Source organism: Podarcis muralis, chromosome 18 (assembly GCF_964188315.1).
Source record: "Podarcis muralis chromosome 18, rPodMur119.hap1.1, whole genome shotgun sequence".
NCBI classification, from domain to species: domain Eukaryota; kingdom Metazoa; phylum Chordata; class Lepidosauria; order Squamata; family Lacertidae; genus Podarcis; species Podarcis muralis.
Window position 1 is genome coordinate 6639352 of NC_135672.1, and position 18987 is coordinate 6658338.

The 18987-nt window shown below is 47.7% G+C and overlaps 1 protein-coding gene across 1 annotated transcript in view; it reads right to left on the minus strand.

Moving 5' to 3' along the window:
- Positions 1-3059: 3059 nt before the first annotated feature.
- Positions 3060-18987, minus strand: part of KDM4B (lysine demethylase 4B) — a 192848-nt gene continuing 176920 nt past the window's right edge. Inside the window, exons 17-22 of the mRNA XM_028713805.2 lie at positions 17284-17392; positions 9944-10129; positions 9683-9847; positions 7388-7507; positions 6833-6925; positions 3060-5970 (exon numbers count right to left, since the gene is read on the minus strand). Of these exons, the coding sequence (XP_028569638.2) occupies positions 5782-5970; positions 6833-6925; positions 7388-7507; positions 9683-9847; positions 9944-10129; positions 17284-17392 (862 nt within the window). The 3' untranslated portion in view covers positions 3060-5781. The remainder of the gene's footprint in view (positions 5971-6832; positions 6926-7387; positions 7508-9682; positions 9848-9943; positions 10130-17283; positions 17393-18987) is intronic.

The window sequence follows — 18987 nt, forward strand, 5'->3', positions numbered from 1 at the left end:
ATGCACGCTACATGGCGCCCCCAGGCACCCACGGTCGCGGGGCCAAGTTGGCACTCCTGCTTTGGAGGATAGATTCCCCAGGAGATCCAAGGCTGTTGACAATCCCGCCGACATGGGGAGCTAAGAGACCACCTCTCTTAGCACTCCCCCCCCCTGGTACCTAGAAGGTCTGCAGTGGAGACAGATCAGCTCATGGTGGGGCTGCCTGATGCCCCCCTACCCCCAAGGCAGCACCCAATTCCCACAGATCTGGGCCCCCTCCTTCCCTCTGCCACAACTGCACCCTCACCTGTGCTGCTGCCATGATGCTGGCAGGGGGAGAGCTCTGGTAGTAGCCCAGCAGTTGGGGTGACAGGGTTGGACCTGCCCCCCATGGCAAATGGCTTCACTTTGCCTCACTGGTGGGCTGCTCCTGGTTCAGGATTACACCATCCCTTTCCTTTCTTTGGAGAAGGGTTTTTGGTTTATTTGTTTTCCAGAACAGCAGTTGATGTCCCCATGGAATCAATGAACAAAAGAAAACTGATTTTGTTTTTAGATCTGAGCGGATTGAAATAAGCAAACGACCTTCTCTTTGCTACCTACAAGAAGGGGGGGGGGGCAGAGGCAAGGTTTCCCCCTCCCCATTCTCTCTCTCTTTTAAAGAGATGCCTTGAGTAAGTTGTTAGCAGCAATCCAGCGATAACCATGTCATTCTCTTGCCAGGGGATTAATTTCTGATTTTACCGCTGCTCTTTATCACACAGACAGCTCTGAAAGGCACAAATTTTCCGCCCCACAATGGGCCTGTCACAATGACAATTATATTTAATAGCGGGTGGCTTTCGTTCTCTCCCTTTTAGGGGCTTCCGATTATGGCAGTAAATAGACGTGCTTTAGGAGGAGCTGCAGCCTGACAAGGTGTGCAGACAGGCTGGCAAGGATGCCCCACTACCACCCAGGCCTGTGGGAGACACAACACCTTGGCAGAGGCGTTGCTCGTGTAAGAGATTTTGTGGGTCTCCCTCTCCTCTCCCCCCCCCCAAAAAAAGAGAAGAGGAAAATACAAAGCCAACAAAGACGACTTTAGAAAGCAGTGTGAGGGGTTGGTTAAGGGTGGTGGGGAGAACTGGCAAGTCCACCTAGCCACTTGCTGTCCGTATTTAGGGCTAGCACCGACCTCCCTTTGGAGAGTTGTTGTACTGTGTATTAAGATGATGTACGTTATCACTATGAGGATTTGTGCACCTGCTTTAAATATATGTTTTTCTCATCTGAGAAAAGGGTGTGGGGACCCTCTGCTAACCACAACACAGTATCACAAGGAAGCCAGACTGCTCATGGCTTGGCACAGCTCCCAGAGAAACGAGTGACACACAACCTGACAATATCACAGGAGCCCAGGGTAAAGGTAAAAGGTAAAAGACCCCTGGACAGTTAAGTCCAGTCAAAGGTGATTATGGGGTTGCGGCGCTCATCTTGCTTTCAGGCCAAGGGAGACGGCGTTGGTCCACAGACAGTTTTCCGGGTCATGTGGCCAGCATGACTAAACCACTTCTGGCGCAACGGGACACCATGACGGAAACCAGAGTGCACGGAAACGCCATTTACCTTCCTGCCGGAGTGGTACCTATTTATCTACTTGCACTGGCGTGCTTTTGAACCGCTAGGTTGGCAGGAGCTAGGACAGAGCAACGGGAGCTCACCCCGTCGCAGGGATTCGAACCGCTGACCTTCTGATCGGCAACCCAAGAGGCTCAGTGGTTTAGACTACAGCGCCACCCGCGTCCCATGTAGGCCCAGGGTGCCTTATACAGAGTTGGGTCCATTTAAGCGCAGTATTGCCTCTACTGACTAGTGGTGACTCTCCAGGGTTTCAGGCAGAAGACATTCCCAAACCTGCCTAGAGATGCTGCCTGAGCCTTCCAAGCCCAGGGCGTAACTGAGTGTTTGTCATCCTCCTAGCAGGGTGCAGATGATGGCAGGCAACATAGAGAATTTATGCTGGGCAATCTTGGTTTGGTACACCGTGGAGTTGTCAAACAGCCTTATATTGCGCCCTCTGCCTTCTCCAAGAGGAGCAGAGAATTTCGACAGGTGGCTGGATGGAGTCATCAACTCCGAACCCTGAGGTCTGAAGAGATCCTCCCAAGTTTGGAAAATGCCCCACCCCCCGAGGAGAACAATGCTTTCAGGAGTCTCTCCGTAAAAAACTTCCAAGGTCCAGAGGACTCAGGGGTCATGGTTGGAGGAGACAAGAGACATCCAACAGCTAGGATATGTGGCACAGCCACATTACTAAGGCCAGGTCTGGGTTGCCCAGTCTCAAGAGGGACATCACAGCAGCTGGAAAGGGAAAGCAAACATTAGCAAGAAGGTTGGGATACTTTCCCAGTGGGAACAGGCAACTACACTGGGGGCTTTTCAGTTTAGAAGTGACTAAGGAGGAGTGTGATGAGAATTATATTATGATGATGCACAGGTAAGGCAATGTGGAGGGGGCAGATGAATTTCTCCCACCTTCGCTGTGCTAGAATTCGGGGACCGTCCAAGAAAAATGATAAGTGGGGTATTCAGGGCAGACAAATGGGACTAATGACACATTCCACTGTTGCAAGATGTGGAGATAGCCAACAGTTCAGATGGCTTCCAATGGGGCTGGGACACATCCAGGCAGGTGCATCAACTAGGGTTTGATGGCTATTTCTAACCTTCAGTTTCAGAAGCCACGATGCCTCTCCTCCATTTTGGCCTTAGACTAGAAGATAGTTGAGTTTGGAGCAACAAAACACAAAATTTTGGAGAGAAATCTTCCCTCTTCAGGGAGGGGACAACTCTGGGCCATCCCACCCCACCCCCCAAAGAAATCCCTGAGTTTCCCATCATTAATTATAGAGGGAGAAGGGGAGAACCAAACCAGATTGTTTTAAGAGTAAGTAAACCCCGATAGATAACTAGAGATGTATCACACACAGACCACTTTCAAATATGAATTCAGGGGAGGGTCAGCAAGGAAGTGAAGGGGGTTTGCTAGTGCTTCCTCCTACGGAGGCCCTTTCCCCAAAGAGATCACAGAAACATTCCAAAACTGGTAAGTGTATTAGAAAAAGAAGAAGTGGGGTGGATGGGGGATAAAACAGAAACAACCACCAACAAAAAGAAAAGATGTTCTACAAAAGCCAGGTTCACGGCAGAAGCAGAAACAAAGGTCACCATATTTGGGGGGGGGCAGGGGAGAACAACATTTTTGTTTCCTTTTTTTGTACAATTTAAATATACACAATAAATACAGCAATGGTGATATTTCAGTCAGCATTTATCCTTACAGTGGACCCCCCCCCATGCCCCCTTCTCTTGCAACCAACCCGTCCTGAACAAATGCCCCACTCCCCTCCCAGGGATTATCAAGAAAATAAAGAGGGAGCTACATACATACACACCCACCCACACACGCACACACACCCCAATACTGACTTGAACTATGGCAACCCAGGAGCCAACACAAATTGTTTGTTCTTTAAAAATGTCCTTTATACAAGCAGTACTACCCTTTATGCCATTTTCTTCTTCCAAGGAGGGAACCGCTGCACACATGGGTGGGTTTAAAATAAGTGTGTGTGTGTGTGTGTGTGTGTGTGTGTGTGTGTGTGTGTGTTGAGGTGAGACAGGGGAACACAACACAGAGGAAAGTTTCAGCTGCATTCTGATTCTCCACGGCAAGGAAGTTTAGAAACTGCTTGCTAAGATCCTGTTTTGGGTAAGTTTTGGGTTTGATTTCACCCCCCCCCCCAGGGGCAAAGGTTGTGGGGAGGGGGGAAAAAAGGAAACAATGTGAGATGAAAGCTCGTGGGCTTCCAAGATCACCTTTACCTGTCTCTCTCTTCCCCTTCGCTAACCCGGCAGACAATCTTATTGGCAGCCATTAGTGAGGAAGGGTAAAAAGCAGGGTCCATTACGGAATGCATCTTGTAGAAAAGATTCTACAAGCTCCTGGAGGAATCCTCCATTTAAATGCTCCCTTTTCTTCTTTGCCTAAGCCATGTGGCATGGATGCACACCCAGGGGGGTGGGAGGGGACGAGGACTGCCACTTAAAAGACACAGGATGCCGTGTTTGCCACCACTAACAGAACCTGGGTGGAAATTCTAACATGCCGGGCTCTCCGCCTTGTGCAAATGATAAAGCCAACGCATAAAGGCAAGTTGGGTGACCCCCCCTCACCTCCCACATATGGCTTGAACATCTGCAAAGGCTAATATAGCTGGAAACTTTAACTTGCTTGTCTTGGTGTTCCTCAAACCCCAATAAATTCAAAGCCTTTGTCTCAGGAAAGGGTGTTTCCAGAAGTAGAAAACGCCATGGGAAGAAGGCCTCCCCCAGACCCACAACCAAGGAAGAGCTTCTCAGAAAACGGTGAAGTGAGGGCAAAATTATTTTTGGTGCAGATCATACTGGGGACCATTTGAAGCATGTGGCAAACCCTGTATACAGAGTACAGGCTAACCTCTCCCCCCTGCCCCCCCCAAAGGGTTGATTTGCTTAGCCATGAAGTTGCTGGAACTGAGCAAAAGCAAGCTGTCACCAGTTCAGGATGACCCAAAACATGCTGTCATGTCTCGCTCCTGCTAAACGACCCCTGCAGCTCGTAACTTCGTCTGCACGGGGAATCAGGACCACCCCCAACACCACTCACTCGCCCAATGTGGTAACAGTTCATTTGACTACCCTCTTTCCATCACCTGCCAAAGAACAGCCAATTGACTTGTGCCTCCTAACCGAAATCCCTTGCTTACGCAACGCCAGGGAAATAATATGCAACCTTTCCAAAGGCCCAACACAAAATTCCCCAGTGGTGGTGATGCGACAGGCAACCTATTTTATGACTTTTATGAAAGGGTTAACACTGAATTCTGTCCAGTAGCAGTTCTGTTGTGATGCTCTCATTTATTATAAAACATTTCGGCTAAAGGAAAACTAACTTTGTTCAACACAAACATTACCCCAACATATTTTCTCCCCTTAAAAGAGGCGTTTCAATAAAACCTGCCCTCCCTCCAATAAAACCAGGCATCAACTCTTTTTCTTTCTTTTTAAAACAAAATCAGAATGAGGGTGGGGGGAGTTCATTTGTTTTAAAGCCATGTTCGGGGGGGGGGGAGTAGAAACACTTCACTTTTTCATTACATTGCTGCTGCTTGCATTGTTTTGTTTTTAAAATGCAATTGCTTTTTTCTAAAAAGTGTGTGTGTGTGTGTGTGTGTGTGTGTGTGTGTGTCACACACATAAATTGATAATTCCAAAAAGGCGGCTTCAGTAGTCAGGGAAATAGCACCTTTTCAAGAAATACAGGAAAGAAGAAAAATATATATTGAGAGAGTAAGGGAGGGGGGAAAAACAGATTTGAAAACTGGAGTGAACGCTTCTCCAGGTTTTTAACCACTGAAAACAAACAAAAAACAAACAAAGAATCAAAGGTTCAGTTGCACAAACCTCCATTGACACATATTCTTCCAAAGTTTCTGTGCGGAAGGTTAACGCCCCCCCCCCCAGGTTTTTTTCTACTCAAAAGTTCGTCAAAAGGAAGAACAGAGGTAGGCCAGAGCAGGGCGAGATCCTCTGAAGTCCACACCAAGAACAGAATAAAATAATTAATTTGCAAGTTATTGCACAAAGGCTGGGTCTCCCACGCCACAGTTTTCTAGTTAAATTACTTTCCGCAGGGATGTGAAAAAGGATGTTTTAAAAAGCTGTGTCTTTTTTTTTTTTTTTAGAAAAAAAATTAAATCAACTGTTCCTCTGGGTTTAGAACATAGTGCTGCTCTGTGCTCCCGGCTGGAAGGGTGCCTGCAGCAGGGTCTCCATGATGGCAAAGTAGCTGGGGCTAGGGCCAGGGTCTTCGGGGCTCTTGGTGTTGCCCACCCGAGGGCGCTTGGCTGCTTTCAAGTCGTCTCCCGGGACGGCGTCTTCCTGAGGCGTCCCCGTGCTGAGCGACTAGAAGGGCAACAGGAGGAGGACAGGTGTGAGAGGAAGGCAGAAGGCACACAGGCAGAGAGAACTCAAGCGCCCTTTCAGACGAGAGGAGACAACATTTCACAAAAGCCACTGCTTTGCTGGCAGGAGACCCTTGGACACCAACGCTCTTGAATTAATCCTGAGGTGGGCAATTGGTGAAAGCATCTCCTTGTGGGCCCAAGCTTCACTTTAAGAGATTTCTGAATGAATACAACACCATTTATTGATCACTCAGTTTCTCCAAGGGATGGATAGAGTCACAAATATGGTGATGTAATAATAATAATAGTAAGAAGAAGAAGAAGAATGCCACATTCACACCACATAATACTGATGATGATGATAGCAGCAGCAGCAGCAATGGTGATGGTGATAACAACAACAAAAAAATATTATATTTTGTTAGAAGTTGCCCAGAGTGGCTGGGGCACTATAAATTATTTTTCCTCGGGTGCCAAAATGCCTCAGGCTGCCCCTAGCCAACAGGTAACCGATTTAGCAAAGTCAGTATAGTGGTACCTTGGGTTAAGAACTTAATTCATTCTGGAGGTCTGTTCTTAACCTGAAACTGTTCTTAACCTGAAGCGCCACGTTAGCTAATGGGGCCTCCCGCTGCTGCCGCGCAATTTCTGTTCTCATCCTGAAGCAAAGTTCTTAACCCGAGGTACTATTTCTGGGTTAGCGGAGTCTGTAACTTGAAGCGTATGTAACCCGAGGTACCACTGTAACTAGAAAGGAGACATGACCTCTCTCCACTGCAGCAAAAACTGTCCTGGAAAACAATTGAAAGCAGCAGCAGCAGCAGCAGCAGCTTTGTAAAAAGTAGCCCTGAGATACCTACCAAGCGTGATTTTACTCTCCTGGGAAGCTCCTCTTCCAGGGTGTAGATATTGCCTCTTGTGACCATCAGCTGAGAGCCATCCTCAAACTCTACCTACAGAAGGGAATGAGAGTGGCCATCAGACAACCTGACCTCCAGCTTACATTCCGCAACCTCCGTGGGGCCAGCCAACCACCCTTCCTTCTAAACCTAACCAAGGCTACTTAGCCCCGGAGAACGGGTTCTCGTTCTGTTCACTGTTTGGTTGTATGCGCTATTCCTCTTAAGCGGGGCGTTTCCAATTGGGAAATGATGACGCCGTGATGGCTCCAATTTACAGGGCATAACCCTCTCAGCTTTGCTTTCCCTGTTTGAATCCACCAGCTGGAGCAAAGGCAGGGCTTGCTTGCTAACACGCGGTTCTCCCCAGAACATGGAGGAGCAGCACACTTGTCAGGAAACATCACTCCAGGGAAGTCACCAGTCCATCTTTGAATTCCAGAAGCACGTCCATTTCTCTGCTAGTAAAAGCATCTAGCCTGGAAGGCCAAGGCCAAGGCACTGCTGGGCTCTTACCTGAAAGATCTGGCTGATCTGGGCAGCAATAAACTTGGCTTGGTAAGTGATGCCATCCGTCAGCTGCAGCTGAACCACCTCCCCCTCAGCGGGCGGCCCCATCTTGAGGCAGTCTCTGCTCTGAGAGGCAAGTCAGGGAAGAAAGTCAGAGGGACTGTGGGAGGGAGGGGAGCACGCAGAAATGGCTGGCACCATGACACGTTCAACTAAGGAAGTCTGGGAAGGGGCTGGATCAGGCAAGCACCCACAGACACGTTTTACAGGATTTTCAAGCACAAATAATAAGACAAGGCTATAAATCAGCCTTTCTCAACCTGTGGGTCCCCAGATGTTGTTGGACTACAACTCCCATCACCCCTCGCTAACAAGGCCAGAGCTCAGGGATGATGGGAGTTGTAGTCCAACATCTGGGGACCCACAGGTTGAGAACTGCTGCTATAAAGGCTACCAGACATGATCTCTACATACCGTATTTTTCGCCCTATAGGATGCACTTTTCCCTCTCCAAAAATGAAGGGGAAACCTGGGTGCGTCCTATGGGGCGAATGCAGGCTTTCGCTGAAGCTTGGAGAGCGAGAGGGGTCGGTGCGCACCGACCCCTCTCGCTCTCCAGGATTCAGGAAGACATCCGCAGCCTAGGCAGCCCTGCGGGAGGTCCCGCAGGGCTGTCTAGGCTGCGGATAGCAGCCTGCCGCCCGGCGGGCGGGGCGCCCTGAAGCAGAGCGCCCCTCGTGCCGGGCATACATCCGCAGCGTGGGGAGCCCTGCAGGAGTTCCCCGCAGGGCTTCCCATGCTGCGGATAGCAGCCTGCCGCCCGGCGGGCGGGCGGGGCGCCCTAAAGCAGGGCGCCCCTCGCGCCGGGCAGACATTGGCCAGCCCCACAAGCTCGGGGGACAGCGGGGAGGCGCAGCGCCGCCATCCTGCTGTTCCCCGACCTGGTTCGGTTTCCCCAACCTGCTTTTGGGGGGGAAATAAAGGAATTCCCCCCCCTTTATTTCCCCCCCCCAAAAAACTAGGTGTGTCCTATGGGATGGAGCATCCTATGGGACGAAAAATACGGTACTTCCTGCAGTATGAGAGGCAGTAAGCCCATGACTACAAGGGGGGAGAGTTGATGCTTTTGCAGATCCTGCTTGCTGGCTTGTCACAGGCCTCTGACTAGCCACGTCTGAGAACAGGATGCAGTGCTACATGGGCCTTTAGTCTGACCCAGCTTGGTTTTTTAAAATAATTGCAGACACAAAATATAGGATACAAGCGGCTGCCATCCCTGCTCGCCAACCCCGCATACCTGCCAACTCCATTGCCAACCCTTCTCCCACACCTGGGCCAATCCCTCCTCTCTTGACATCCCGCTCCCTCCTCGCCCACCCCATTCGTCCCCACCTGAAGCACCTCTCCACTGAAGCAATGCTTAACAGAAGGGTGGAGGGTCTTCAGAAAGCCGTTTGCCAAACCACACTCTGAAATGCCCACCGCCCTACTTTAAACAGCTTGCTACCACTTTCCGCTGTTTGCTTGCCTGCCGTTCTGTCATCATGCTGGAAGTGGCCACACAAACTGCAGCACGATTACGGGTTTACAATTTTAATATATAGCAAGAGAGAATACACACACCTCTATCAATTTTAATCTCTCATTTATCTAACAGGCCCCCATTTATGAGAGAAGTAGAAAAGGCCCTATATAAGCCGATGTAGAGTCGTACCTTGGAAGTCGAACGGAATCTGTTCCAGAAGTCCGTTCAACTTCCAAAATGTTCGAAAACCAAAGCAAGGCTTCTGAATAGCTGCAGGAAGCTCCTGCAGCCAATTGGAAGCCGCGCCAGACGTTTGGCTTCCGAAAATCGTTTGAAAACCAAGCAGTCACTTCTGGGTTTCGATTGTCCAGTGGCCGATTTGTTCAGGAGCCAAGGCATTCGAGATCCAAGGTACGACTGTATATAATAAATAAACTGAACCATCTTTTATCACAAACTTCTTGATCTCGTAAATACACATATCTTGCAAGTTTTACCAGCGAACCTTGTGAAGCCACTCTTCCTCGGATGGTACAACAGAAGCAATTAAATTTTTTTTCCTGCCATTCATAAATTCCATACTAGATCTAGATCTTCAGCTCAAACTATCTTTTCTGTTTTGTTTTTTTAAATCTAACTCAAGAAGACAGAATTCTTATTTTAGCAATAATAGAAACAAGACTCATGGGCATGTAAGCAGAAAAGTAGTACACACCCTCCAGAATGGCAAAGAGACCTATAGAATATTTTTCCGCCTGAAACCTATGCTAACTTACAATAATGTTCTCTGGGTAAATGTTGTCGCTGTAGGAGCCATCCTCGAAATTGACTTCGTAGAAGGTTTGCGTTGTCACGCCAATCACTTTGCACCGGTAGTAGAGACCGTTCCGGTTCTTTGTAATCACCGTCTGGGCCAGCGATACCTCCCTTGAAAATGGGATCTACGAACGGCAGATTAAAAACAGCAACAAGATTAGGCTTCTTTAAAACGAGAGAGAGGAGTGAAGGAAGAGAGATAAACCACTGAGGAGACCTACCATGTGGCTAGCCGCTTTGTGTTTGAAGCATGTGATGGACACCGCATAAGGCCAATCATCTGGCTCGATTGGCACCCCTGCTGCGTGGGCGCAGGTGACGTGGAAAGAGGTGGAACAGTGCTCATAAGAGCACTGGATGCAGGCGCCTGACACTTTCTTCATCCACCTCCGGCAGTACACACATTTCTGGGGAAGGAATAAAGGTTGGTGTTACTGCATGGCACAGAGCTACCCATCACCACGGACATTTCTGGCAATTCTAACTTGACTTCTTATGCTTGTGGCTCCACCTGCAGCTTGGCTCACGTGCTCGAATCTCTTGGAACAATTTGCGTTGCAGATGAAACTGCTGTTAGGGTGTGGGCTAGGCCACATTTCATGTCAGCCATGAGGTAAACTTATGAGAGGCCCTGCTCTTTCAGCCCCACTTTGCAATTCAAGTATTATATAGCTGGGTTTACTGGAAGGGTGATGCTTGTCCCCTGTCTTCATCCGTGAATTGCCAGCCCAGAGGAAGATACGTACACGAGGGGTTGGGCAAGACGTTGACGTTATTGCGTCAACAAGAAACCCATTTAATTTATTTGTTTAAATCCACATATCTGAGGGGGACTGAATTCAGAACTCGACTTCTATTGTTTTATGTGAATGTTTTTTTATGTAAAATCCGTTGTGTACTATCCAAATCTGCTCTATTTCGTCGTTTTATGGGCCGTCTTTGCATTGTAACGCCAGAATTGACGTACCGTTGCTTTAAGTTTCTTTACATTGTCTGCAACAATTGTGATGTGAAACACTTGTGGTCAACTCTGTATGTTCTCTGCGTTTGTGTTGTGAGCATCAGCAGCTACATTATCCAGTGAGCACTGAATCCACTAGTATGATCTTCACTAGTATGCATATTTCATTGATAATTATTCGGTATGTACCTCTTTCTCTATTTTGTTCTACATACAGGTTGCTCAGTTTTGTTGTCATTCATTGCTTGCTATTCCATTTCTAGCTGATGAAGACTTTATTCCGAAACAGTTGAACTATTCCGGATGCACTGTCCTTTTGAGACTTTGGATAGATGTCTTCCTTTGAGAGAGTGTTTGGAATTCCTCGCTATTCATTGGTTGTTTGAACCTTTGTTTGACTCTGATACATATAACAACTTGCAGTTACTTGTATATTTTGTGAGATGTGTTGTATGATATATACATTATTTTGAAGTGGCTTATTCGTATATTTTGAATGACATTATACTGATTATATATTTACTAACAGTTATTAGCCAGAGTGTTGGGTTTGCATTGTTGCAGTCTGAGCTGAGAAAAGCTGGAGATTCCCTTCAGGTGCCATTATAGGGCATGTCATATATCAGCACTTGGTTCTAATCAGGGAGGGATTTGGGTATTGGCAATTTAATAATGAGATTTCATTGGTATTGACTAGCTGACTTGATCACACACTTCACAACAAGCCCCCAACCCTGGGATTTTGTGTTTGTTTTCAACACTGAAGTATCAAAATGTGCACAAATGAAAATACGTCAAAACTGTTACGATATAGAAGCAATGCACCCGCGAGCTGCTGGTAGCTTGAAAGCAAAACATAAAGGGAATGTTGGGACTGTTCCGTGGGAAACAGAGGGACAGTCTATTCACAGTGCGAAGCACCGGGATTAGCTCAGAGTGTAATATGAGCTGTAAAGGAAGTACAGGAGGAGTTTCTCTCTCGACTGCCGGAATTTGAAGAGAGCAGTCATGTTTTTTGTAACGCTGCAAAGACAGAAATAAAGGCATGTAAATACGTTTCTGTCTATCTCTTTCCCCTGCCGGGGGGGGCAGGAAAGAGTGTGTGTGTCCTTCTCATGCTGAGAAGGATCGCCTATCGCGACCTCTGCCTGGATCTTGCCGGAAAAGCAGACAGGGAGGTCAACAGGAGATCAAGCCGGGTGCATGGGAGAGCTGCCAGTTTCTCCTGATAAAGGCTTGATTCCCGACATCAAGGCCAATACAGGAACATACACAAAAATATATCAACCACTAAAAACATTACTCATATAGCATGTCAGCCACTGTAGCAGATTTATTTCATGTACTAATTGTTCCTCGAAAAACTCAAAAGTTCCACCCTATAGCTACATCAAAATAATTTACCCCCCAAATTTAGTCAACTTGTCCAATTTCTTCTTGAACTATGACTTCTTTCCTCCCATTATTGGAAGAAACAATCCAACATTCCTTATACTGCTTCAATACCTTTCAATACAGCTAGTGGACAGATGATTCCATCATGCCTGTCATTCTCAAACATCTGACCACTAGCTGTCACTATGGCATTTGAACAGACCTTGCACAGTGATAGAAAGGCAGAGATTATTAAGAGCAACTACATCTCAAGTTGCGGCAAAGGCTGGCTCAGGGGCAAACGAAGGCCGGGCGGTGCAAAACCCAAAGGTCCAGCCCACCTCCTCCTTTCTGAAATGCAATAAACGGTGCCACCTTTCAGTGTTGACAGAGACAACTGGAATGGCTTCCAATGTAGATCTGATTGAAGCTGAAATGAGCCAGCACTGGGAAGGGCCTCTTTTCCAGGAACTCTCTCCACATGTCTACCCTGGAAGGTGTGGGCTGTGCAGGGAATTCTGGGGTGCATTCAAGGGTGCAACAGCTGGGTCAGACAAGGCCAAGACCACATGCTAGAAGGTATCTAACACTATCTCAAAAATGATTGCAAACATCTAAACGGCATTAGCAGGATTAATCTAAAAACAAGCACTTAAAAGGTTAATTTAAAAGAAAACTAGAGAGTAACCAAGTAATAATAATAATAATAATAATTTTATTATTTATACCCTACCCATCTGGCTGGGTTTCCCCAGCCACTATGGGTGGCTCCCAACAGAATATTAAAAACAAGATTAAATATCAAACATTAAAAACTTCCCTAAACAGGGCTGCCTTCAGATGTCTTCTAAAAGTCAGATAGTTGTTTATTTCCTTGACATCTGAAGGGAGGGTGTTCCACAGGGCAGGCGCCACTACCAAAAAGTTGTAAAGTGGGAGATGCAGTTTCGGAAATGACTTTACACGGAACCACGAAAAGGGGGGTGGGAATCACATCGAGTGTGTGTGTGTGTGTGTGTGTGTGTGTGTGTGTGTGTGTGTGTGGTACCCAACACATGGTAGGAAAAAGGTAAAGGTTCCTTGGACGGTTAAGTCCAGTCGGAAATAGACTATGGGGTACAGCGCTCATCTCGTTTCAGGCCGAGGGAGCCAGTGTTTGTCCACAGACAGCTTCCTGGGTCATGTGGCCAGCATGACTAAACCGCTTCTGGCGCAATGGGACACTGCTGTGCAAGGCAGAGTGCACAGAAATTCTGCTTACCTTCCTGCCATAGTGGTACCTATTTATCTACTCACAGTGTTATTTGTGCTTTCGAGCTGCTAGGTTGGCCGGAGCTGGGACAGACCAACGGGAGCTCACCCCATCGTGCAGATTTGAAATGCCAATCGTTACGATCGGCAACCCCAAGAGGCTCGGTGGTTTAGACCAAATCGCCACCTGCGTCACATTGGGTAGGGAAATATGGATAACGGGGAACAAACTGTTAGCCAGGCCCAGGCTCCTTGTTCTCTGAAAGACTAGGGCAGCTCTTGGGAGTGCCACAACAATGTGTTACCCCTAGAATGGCCAGACACTGTACTGTAGCTTCTCTCGGTGCATCCAGACCAGAGGAGCCAGTAGGGGCCTGGCTACTGCTCCAAGCTCAGTTCCTCAGTCTGAGAAACTTGCAAGTGAGACATGCTGCTAAAATAGATACCTCCACCTCCATTCCTGCAGCCCCGCCATCTTCCCACTATGGAAAATGTCTACTAACTCGCACTGTGCGCCTCTGGATCCCTGCCTGCTGAACTCAGCAACCCTACTATCTGGACCATGTCACTTGCCTTGACCCCAGGAGCTCTTTTCCAGGAGTGAGCTTGCCTGCTTTTCTTCTCATTGAGAAAAACTTCTGGGGTTCCCTGAAACACCGTTTGAAACTTGCTGATCTAGAACCGCCCACTCATCCACATTCCGCCTCTCCTCATTGCCTCCGGTCACTCAACCCACGCAACTCAAAACCAATTTTCTAGCAAATTAAGTTAACAACACAGCAAAGCAGGGGGGAGGAGGAGACGCACTCTGCCATAAATGCGTCCTGACAAGTCAGACAAGGAGGAAGAGGCTGAGCATCTCCCTTAGCCATTATCAGTCTCGCAAGATAAAATGTTACCAGGGAAGAAGCAGCAGAAATCTTTTAAAGGTATGAGATGAAGGGAGCAAAGGAGAAACCATGCGCCTACAAACATATCCCGGAAATAAAGCCACGTTGAAAAATCGTATCATCGCCACCATCATCGCTAAGAGTAAGAAATGGCCTGTCTGCCTCATGATGGAAGCTACATTTCATGTATTCCACAGAGAAGATGACAGCTAATTATTCCGAATCTGTGTGCCGTAAATAATTTACAGATGCGGGCCCCGCAAAGCCCCATTAATCAGGAGCCACACAAATGGTGTTGTTGATAAACCAAGCGGCACATTGCACTTATGACAAAGGAGAGCTTGGCCTTGATACCTGACATGTGTGGCGGGGCCACAGCTCAGGACCCTCCCCCTAAAGGGAGGACCCCCTCCACCGCCCAGCTAACAAAATTTGTGAATCAAACAGAAATAGCAAGGTGAAGACAGCTGTCTTCCTTCACTGTGCCATATTAGCATTTATTACACACCATCAAAATCAAATATTAGTCAAGGGGTCAGCAACTAGAAACTCTGGGGCCAAATCTGGTCCCCCAGCGCTAAGAACAGTGATGAGGTCAATGGAACCTTGGCAGCAGGCTGTGTGTGTGTGTGCATGTCTTATCAAAGTGGCCCTTTGGAATCACAGAACTGAAGAGTTGGAAGGGACCCCATGTGCCATCTAGTCCAACCCTCTGCAATGCAGGAAACTCGGCTAAAGCATCTGTGACAGATGGCCATCCAACCTCTGCTTAAAATCCCCCATGGAAGGAGAGGGAAGAACAGCTGCTAATCATATGCCAAATTCTACACTCCTGGTAACAACACACACAATGTAACAGGCTGTTTTGACTATGTAACTTCTATTTCAAACACAATCCAACCTATAATATCTCACAAAGTGTAATTCCATAGACCAACGCATCATGCAAACAGAACATATCAAGAGAAATTAAAGTCCAATGGATGGTCAGGAGACAAAGTCCATTCGGTTCCTAAATTGGCATACTGGCAATAAGCACAATGTGGTATCTTACGATGTTCCACGTATCACTGCTTTGAGGATGTAGATATCGGATCAGATGAAAAACTTGAAGGTATGGCACAGGGTGAATGCAGAAGCACGGGGTTCGTGGACATACCCTGCCCTGCCCTTGGCAGTTACAACTGAGCCCAACCTGCAGTGTTGAGAGTTTGAACAGGGGGACCAGGCCTCATCTCCTTGCTCAGCTATGGAGTCTTTGGGTAGTCCTGGGCAAATTCTCTAGCTTTCAGCCTTTATTCTGGAAACAACAGGCCTAGTCCCAGGTGGCACTACATGGAGGGAAGACAGAAAACCTGTCTTTTCTAAACTCAAGATAACTGTCTGCTTAAGCCTTTATTATCGCAATATGCTCTTTCTGCCCTCTCCCCAATTCTTTGTTCTGCCACATAAGATCCCAAGCCTCATTGACCTTTATATCATCATCTGCTCCTTCTTCGAAGCAAGACCCAGCTCACAGAACTTTTTCCCCTGAAGCAGCTAAACAGTTGTGCCTGGGTGTTTCCTTAAAAGACCTCCTGTCACTGCATGGTGAAATGTGCAAAGGAGAACAAGCAGTGGATTTGGGTGCCTGGTTTCTAGCTTTTAAGCTAGTTAACTGCGGCAGGGGGCTCGTCTTCTGCAAGATGTCTTGCCTGATTCGCTTTCCCACTGAGACTAATTCAAGCCCGGTCTATTTAACCCACTCAAGATATCATTGCAAAAAAAAGGGGGGGAGCTATTTCTCTCTTTATGGCACGAGGAGCTGCACAATCTGAACAAGAACTCAAATGCTAGGCTAGATTACTGCAATGCATTATACATGGGGCTGCCTGTAAAGGAATCTTCAGCCGCTGCAGAATTCATTGGCCAAGTTGCTCACCGGGGCAAGACGGTTTGAGCATATAATGCCAATCCTGTCCTGACTTCACTGGCTGCCAATCAGTTTCCAGGCCGAATTCAAAATGCTGGTTTTGACCTATAAAACTTTATATGGCTCAGGACTGCAATACCTTCAGGACTTCCTCTCCCCATATGATCCAACCTGGACCTGGCAATCATCATCAGAGGCCTTCTTCATGTGCCTTAATCAGACCCCATCTGTTCTCCAAGACAGACAGAGATCTTCCCAGACCCTGATAAGAGCCCTTTAATGGAGGACTGAACGAGGGACCCTCTAGAGGCAAAGTATGTGCTTTACTATTAAGCTAAGGATTCTTTCAACAGATTCTTGCAGCAAGGTGGAGGACTGTGCCTCTTCATTTCTGTTTGCTGCAGTTCAGCACAGCTCCTTACGTGGAGTGCCGTAGTTAGACTCAATACCATGATTTGCCCGGCCCTTTAGATCTGCTCATCCCACCACCCAAGGAATGAAGGGATTACTGGGAGCAGCTGGAAACTCTCCCAATTTGTGTTTATGTGTGTATGCGCGTGTTTGCATTTTAAGGCTCTAGATTCTAAAACTGGCATATGGGCCAGTGCATGCGGTTCCTGAAAAAACAAGGGCTAGTGACATGGGTCATGCAAAAATAAAATAATAAAAAGGCAGAAACTCCAGACCAAACGCATTCTGTGAAACTGCTATTCAAAAGAGCAAGGAAATGCAGAGCAGACAAAGGGATGGGACAAGCCTTAAAGCCTCATGGCAGCTGCAGAGGACTTAACAGATTTCTCTGGGGAGGCCCATTAAGCAGTACAAGCAAGTCCCATGTAAAAAAAGGATTTTTAATTTGCTGTTACAAGCGTGGGTAATGAAGAGGACGGCGAGCTGGAAATGTCAGGTTATCCATAAAGGAGCTGGCTCCACACAATTTATCGCTTGTGTATCAATTCAGAGCCGTCACTCTGGCCTGAATAATGAAGGCGTTTTACCTCCACAGCATGAACCAAAGCCCCCTTTGTAGGGGGAGGGGGAAACTCGACAGCGTAACAGAGCCTCTCCTAACCTCCAAGCCAAAGTCTGCCAGAGCTCTCGGGAGGCTGACACCCTGCGTCACTTTTCAAGTTGTGTCCCTCCTTTTTCCTACCCATTTTGATGGGTCCTTACCAATTTCCACCTTTGCTCCAAAACGGCAGTGATGTCTACAGGGTGGCGCTCAATGACATTGAGGAAGCGGGCTTCAGGGACAGCGATTGCGCAGATTACATGGACCCACCTGCAAAACAACGAAAATAATAATAATGATAATAATGAAAAGCTACTCTCTTCATGGTCCACGGAGCACGTGGCCCACAGGCTAGCAGTTGCTGGTCCCTGGCAGAGAGCTAACTGGCAGCAATGAAACTGGACTAATCGACTTTCCGGTTACCGTATTTTTCGCTCGATAACACGCACCTGACCATAACACGCACGTAGTTTTTAGAGGAGGAAAACAAGAAAAAAAATATTCTAAACGAAACAGTAGATGTATGATTTTTGTGGTTCATGCTGTGGCCACAGACATGTGATCTGATGGTGAGTTTGGGGTGACCCAGTGCAAAAATCCTGAGGATCCATGTGGAACCGTGCTTTGTAACCACGTTTTAAGTGGGGAGGGAAGGAAAAGCACTCAATGGACAAGGAGCACGCATGGGGTGTGTGGAGAAGGAGCTTTTCTGTGAGCTGAGCGGGGAGGGAAAGAACACTGTTGCTTTAAAGGTATACTTAAGGTATTTGCCCTGTGCCTGGGGTTTTTTCCATTTAACAGTTTGCAGCCTTTTCCTTCTGCTCCTTGTTTTGAGGCAGAATAGATTTGAGCAAGTGAGGAGGACTTGGATTGCAGGGGATTCGCCATTAGCTGTGTAAAAGCCCTCCTCCTTGCAGCCTGAGTGATAAGCAGCCACCAGCAGCAATAGAATGGAGCACAAAAAAGCGGTAGGGGCACTAGGACCCAGACAATGCTCAAATCTATCCTGCCTGAAAGCAGCTGAGAAGCGGGGGATAGCCTTTTTTTTTTACTTCCTGGTTTTCACTGCGCTCGTGGCTCAGAGCTCCAGGTTGGTTTTGTTGTTGTTGTTTTTTGCTGCTGGTTGCTTAAATTTTATCCTTCCTGATCCAAGCCCTCCTGTCCCTCTGCAGCCTCATTGCTCCGTTTAGAGAGCGCGCGGACCTTTGCTAGCTGAGGCTGCAGCAGCTGTTGCTGGCTACTTTAAAAGCGCTTGCTGGCTTTGAACCGCCTGCCTTCTCCCGGCTCGCTATGGCTCCCGTCTGTCCCTCCTCCCGTGTAAGCGGCTGCTGCCCGCTTTGCTGCCATGGCTCTCCTTCCCTCCCTCATCCCCGGCTCCTCCGTAGGTAGCTTTAAAGCAAGCAAAGGAGCCCCTCCTCCTGGCTATAAGGCTATAAAGGAAGCAAAGCTAGAGCCGTGCAAAGCCCTGCAAGCGGCTCCCGCTTTGCTTGACTGACGGCAGCCACGGCTCCGATCCAGTGCATTCGCTCCTTAACACGCACAGGCATTTTCCCTTACTTTCTAGGAGCAAAAAAGTGCGTGTTATGGAGCAAAAATTACGGTATCTAGGAGCACTTATTACAGAAGCAACAATTTTGGCACACCTCGCAATAGAAAGGGTGTGTGTTGTGCCTCAGCCTGTCTCACTTCAGAACTCACTAGTTGAATGCCTGCAGCATTTATTTCTCAAAGTTTTGGGAGAAGTCTCTAAAGCATGAAATAGGGAACATGAGGCCCTGCATATGCTGTCGGATTCCCAACTCCCAGCCTCAGCCTGCGCGGCCAACGCTCAGGGAAGACGAGAATTATCATTCAAGAACATACGG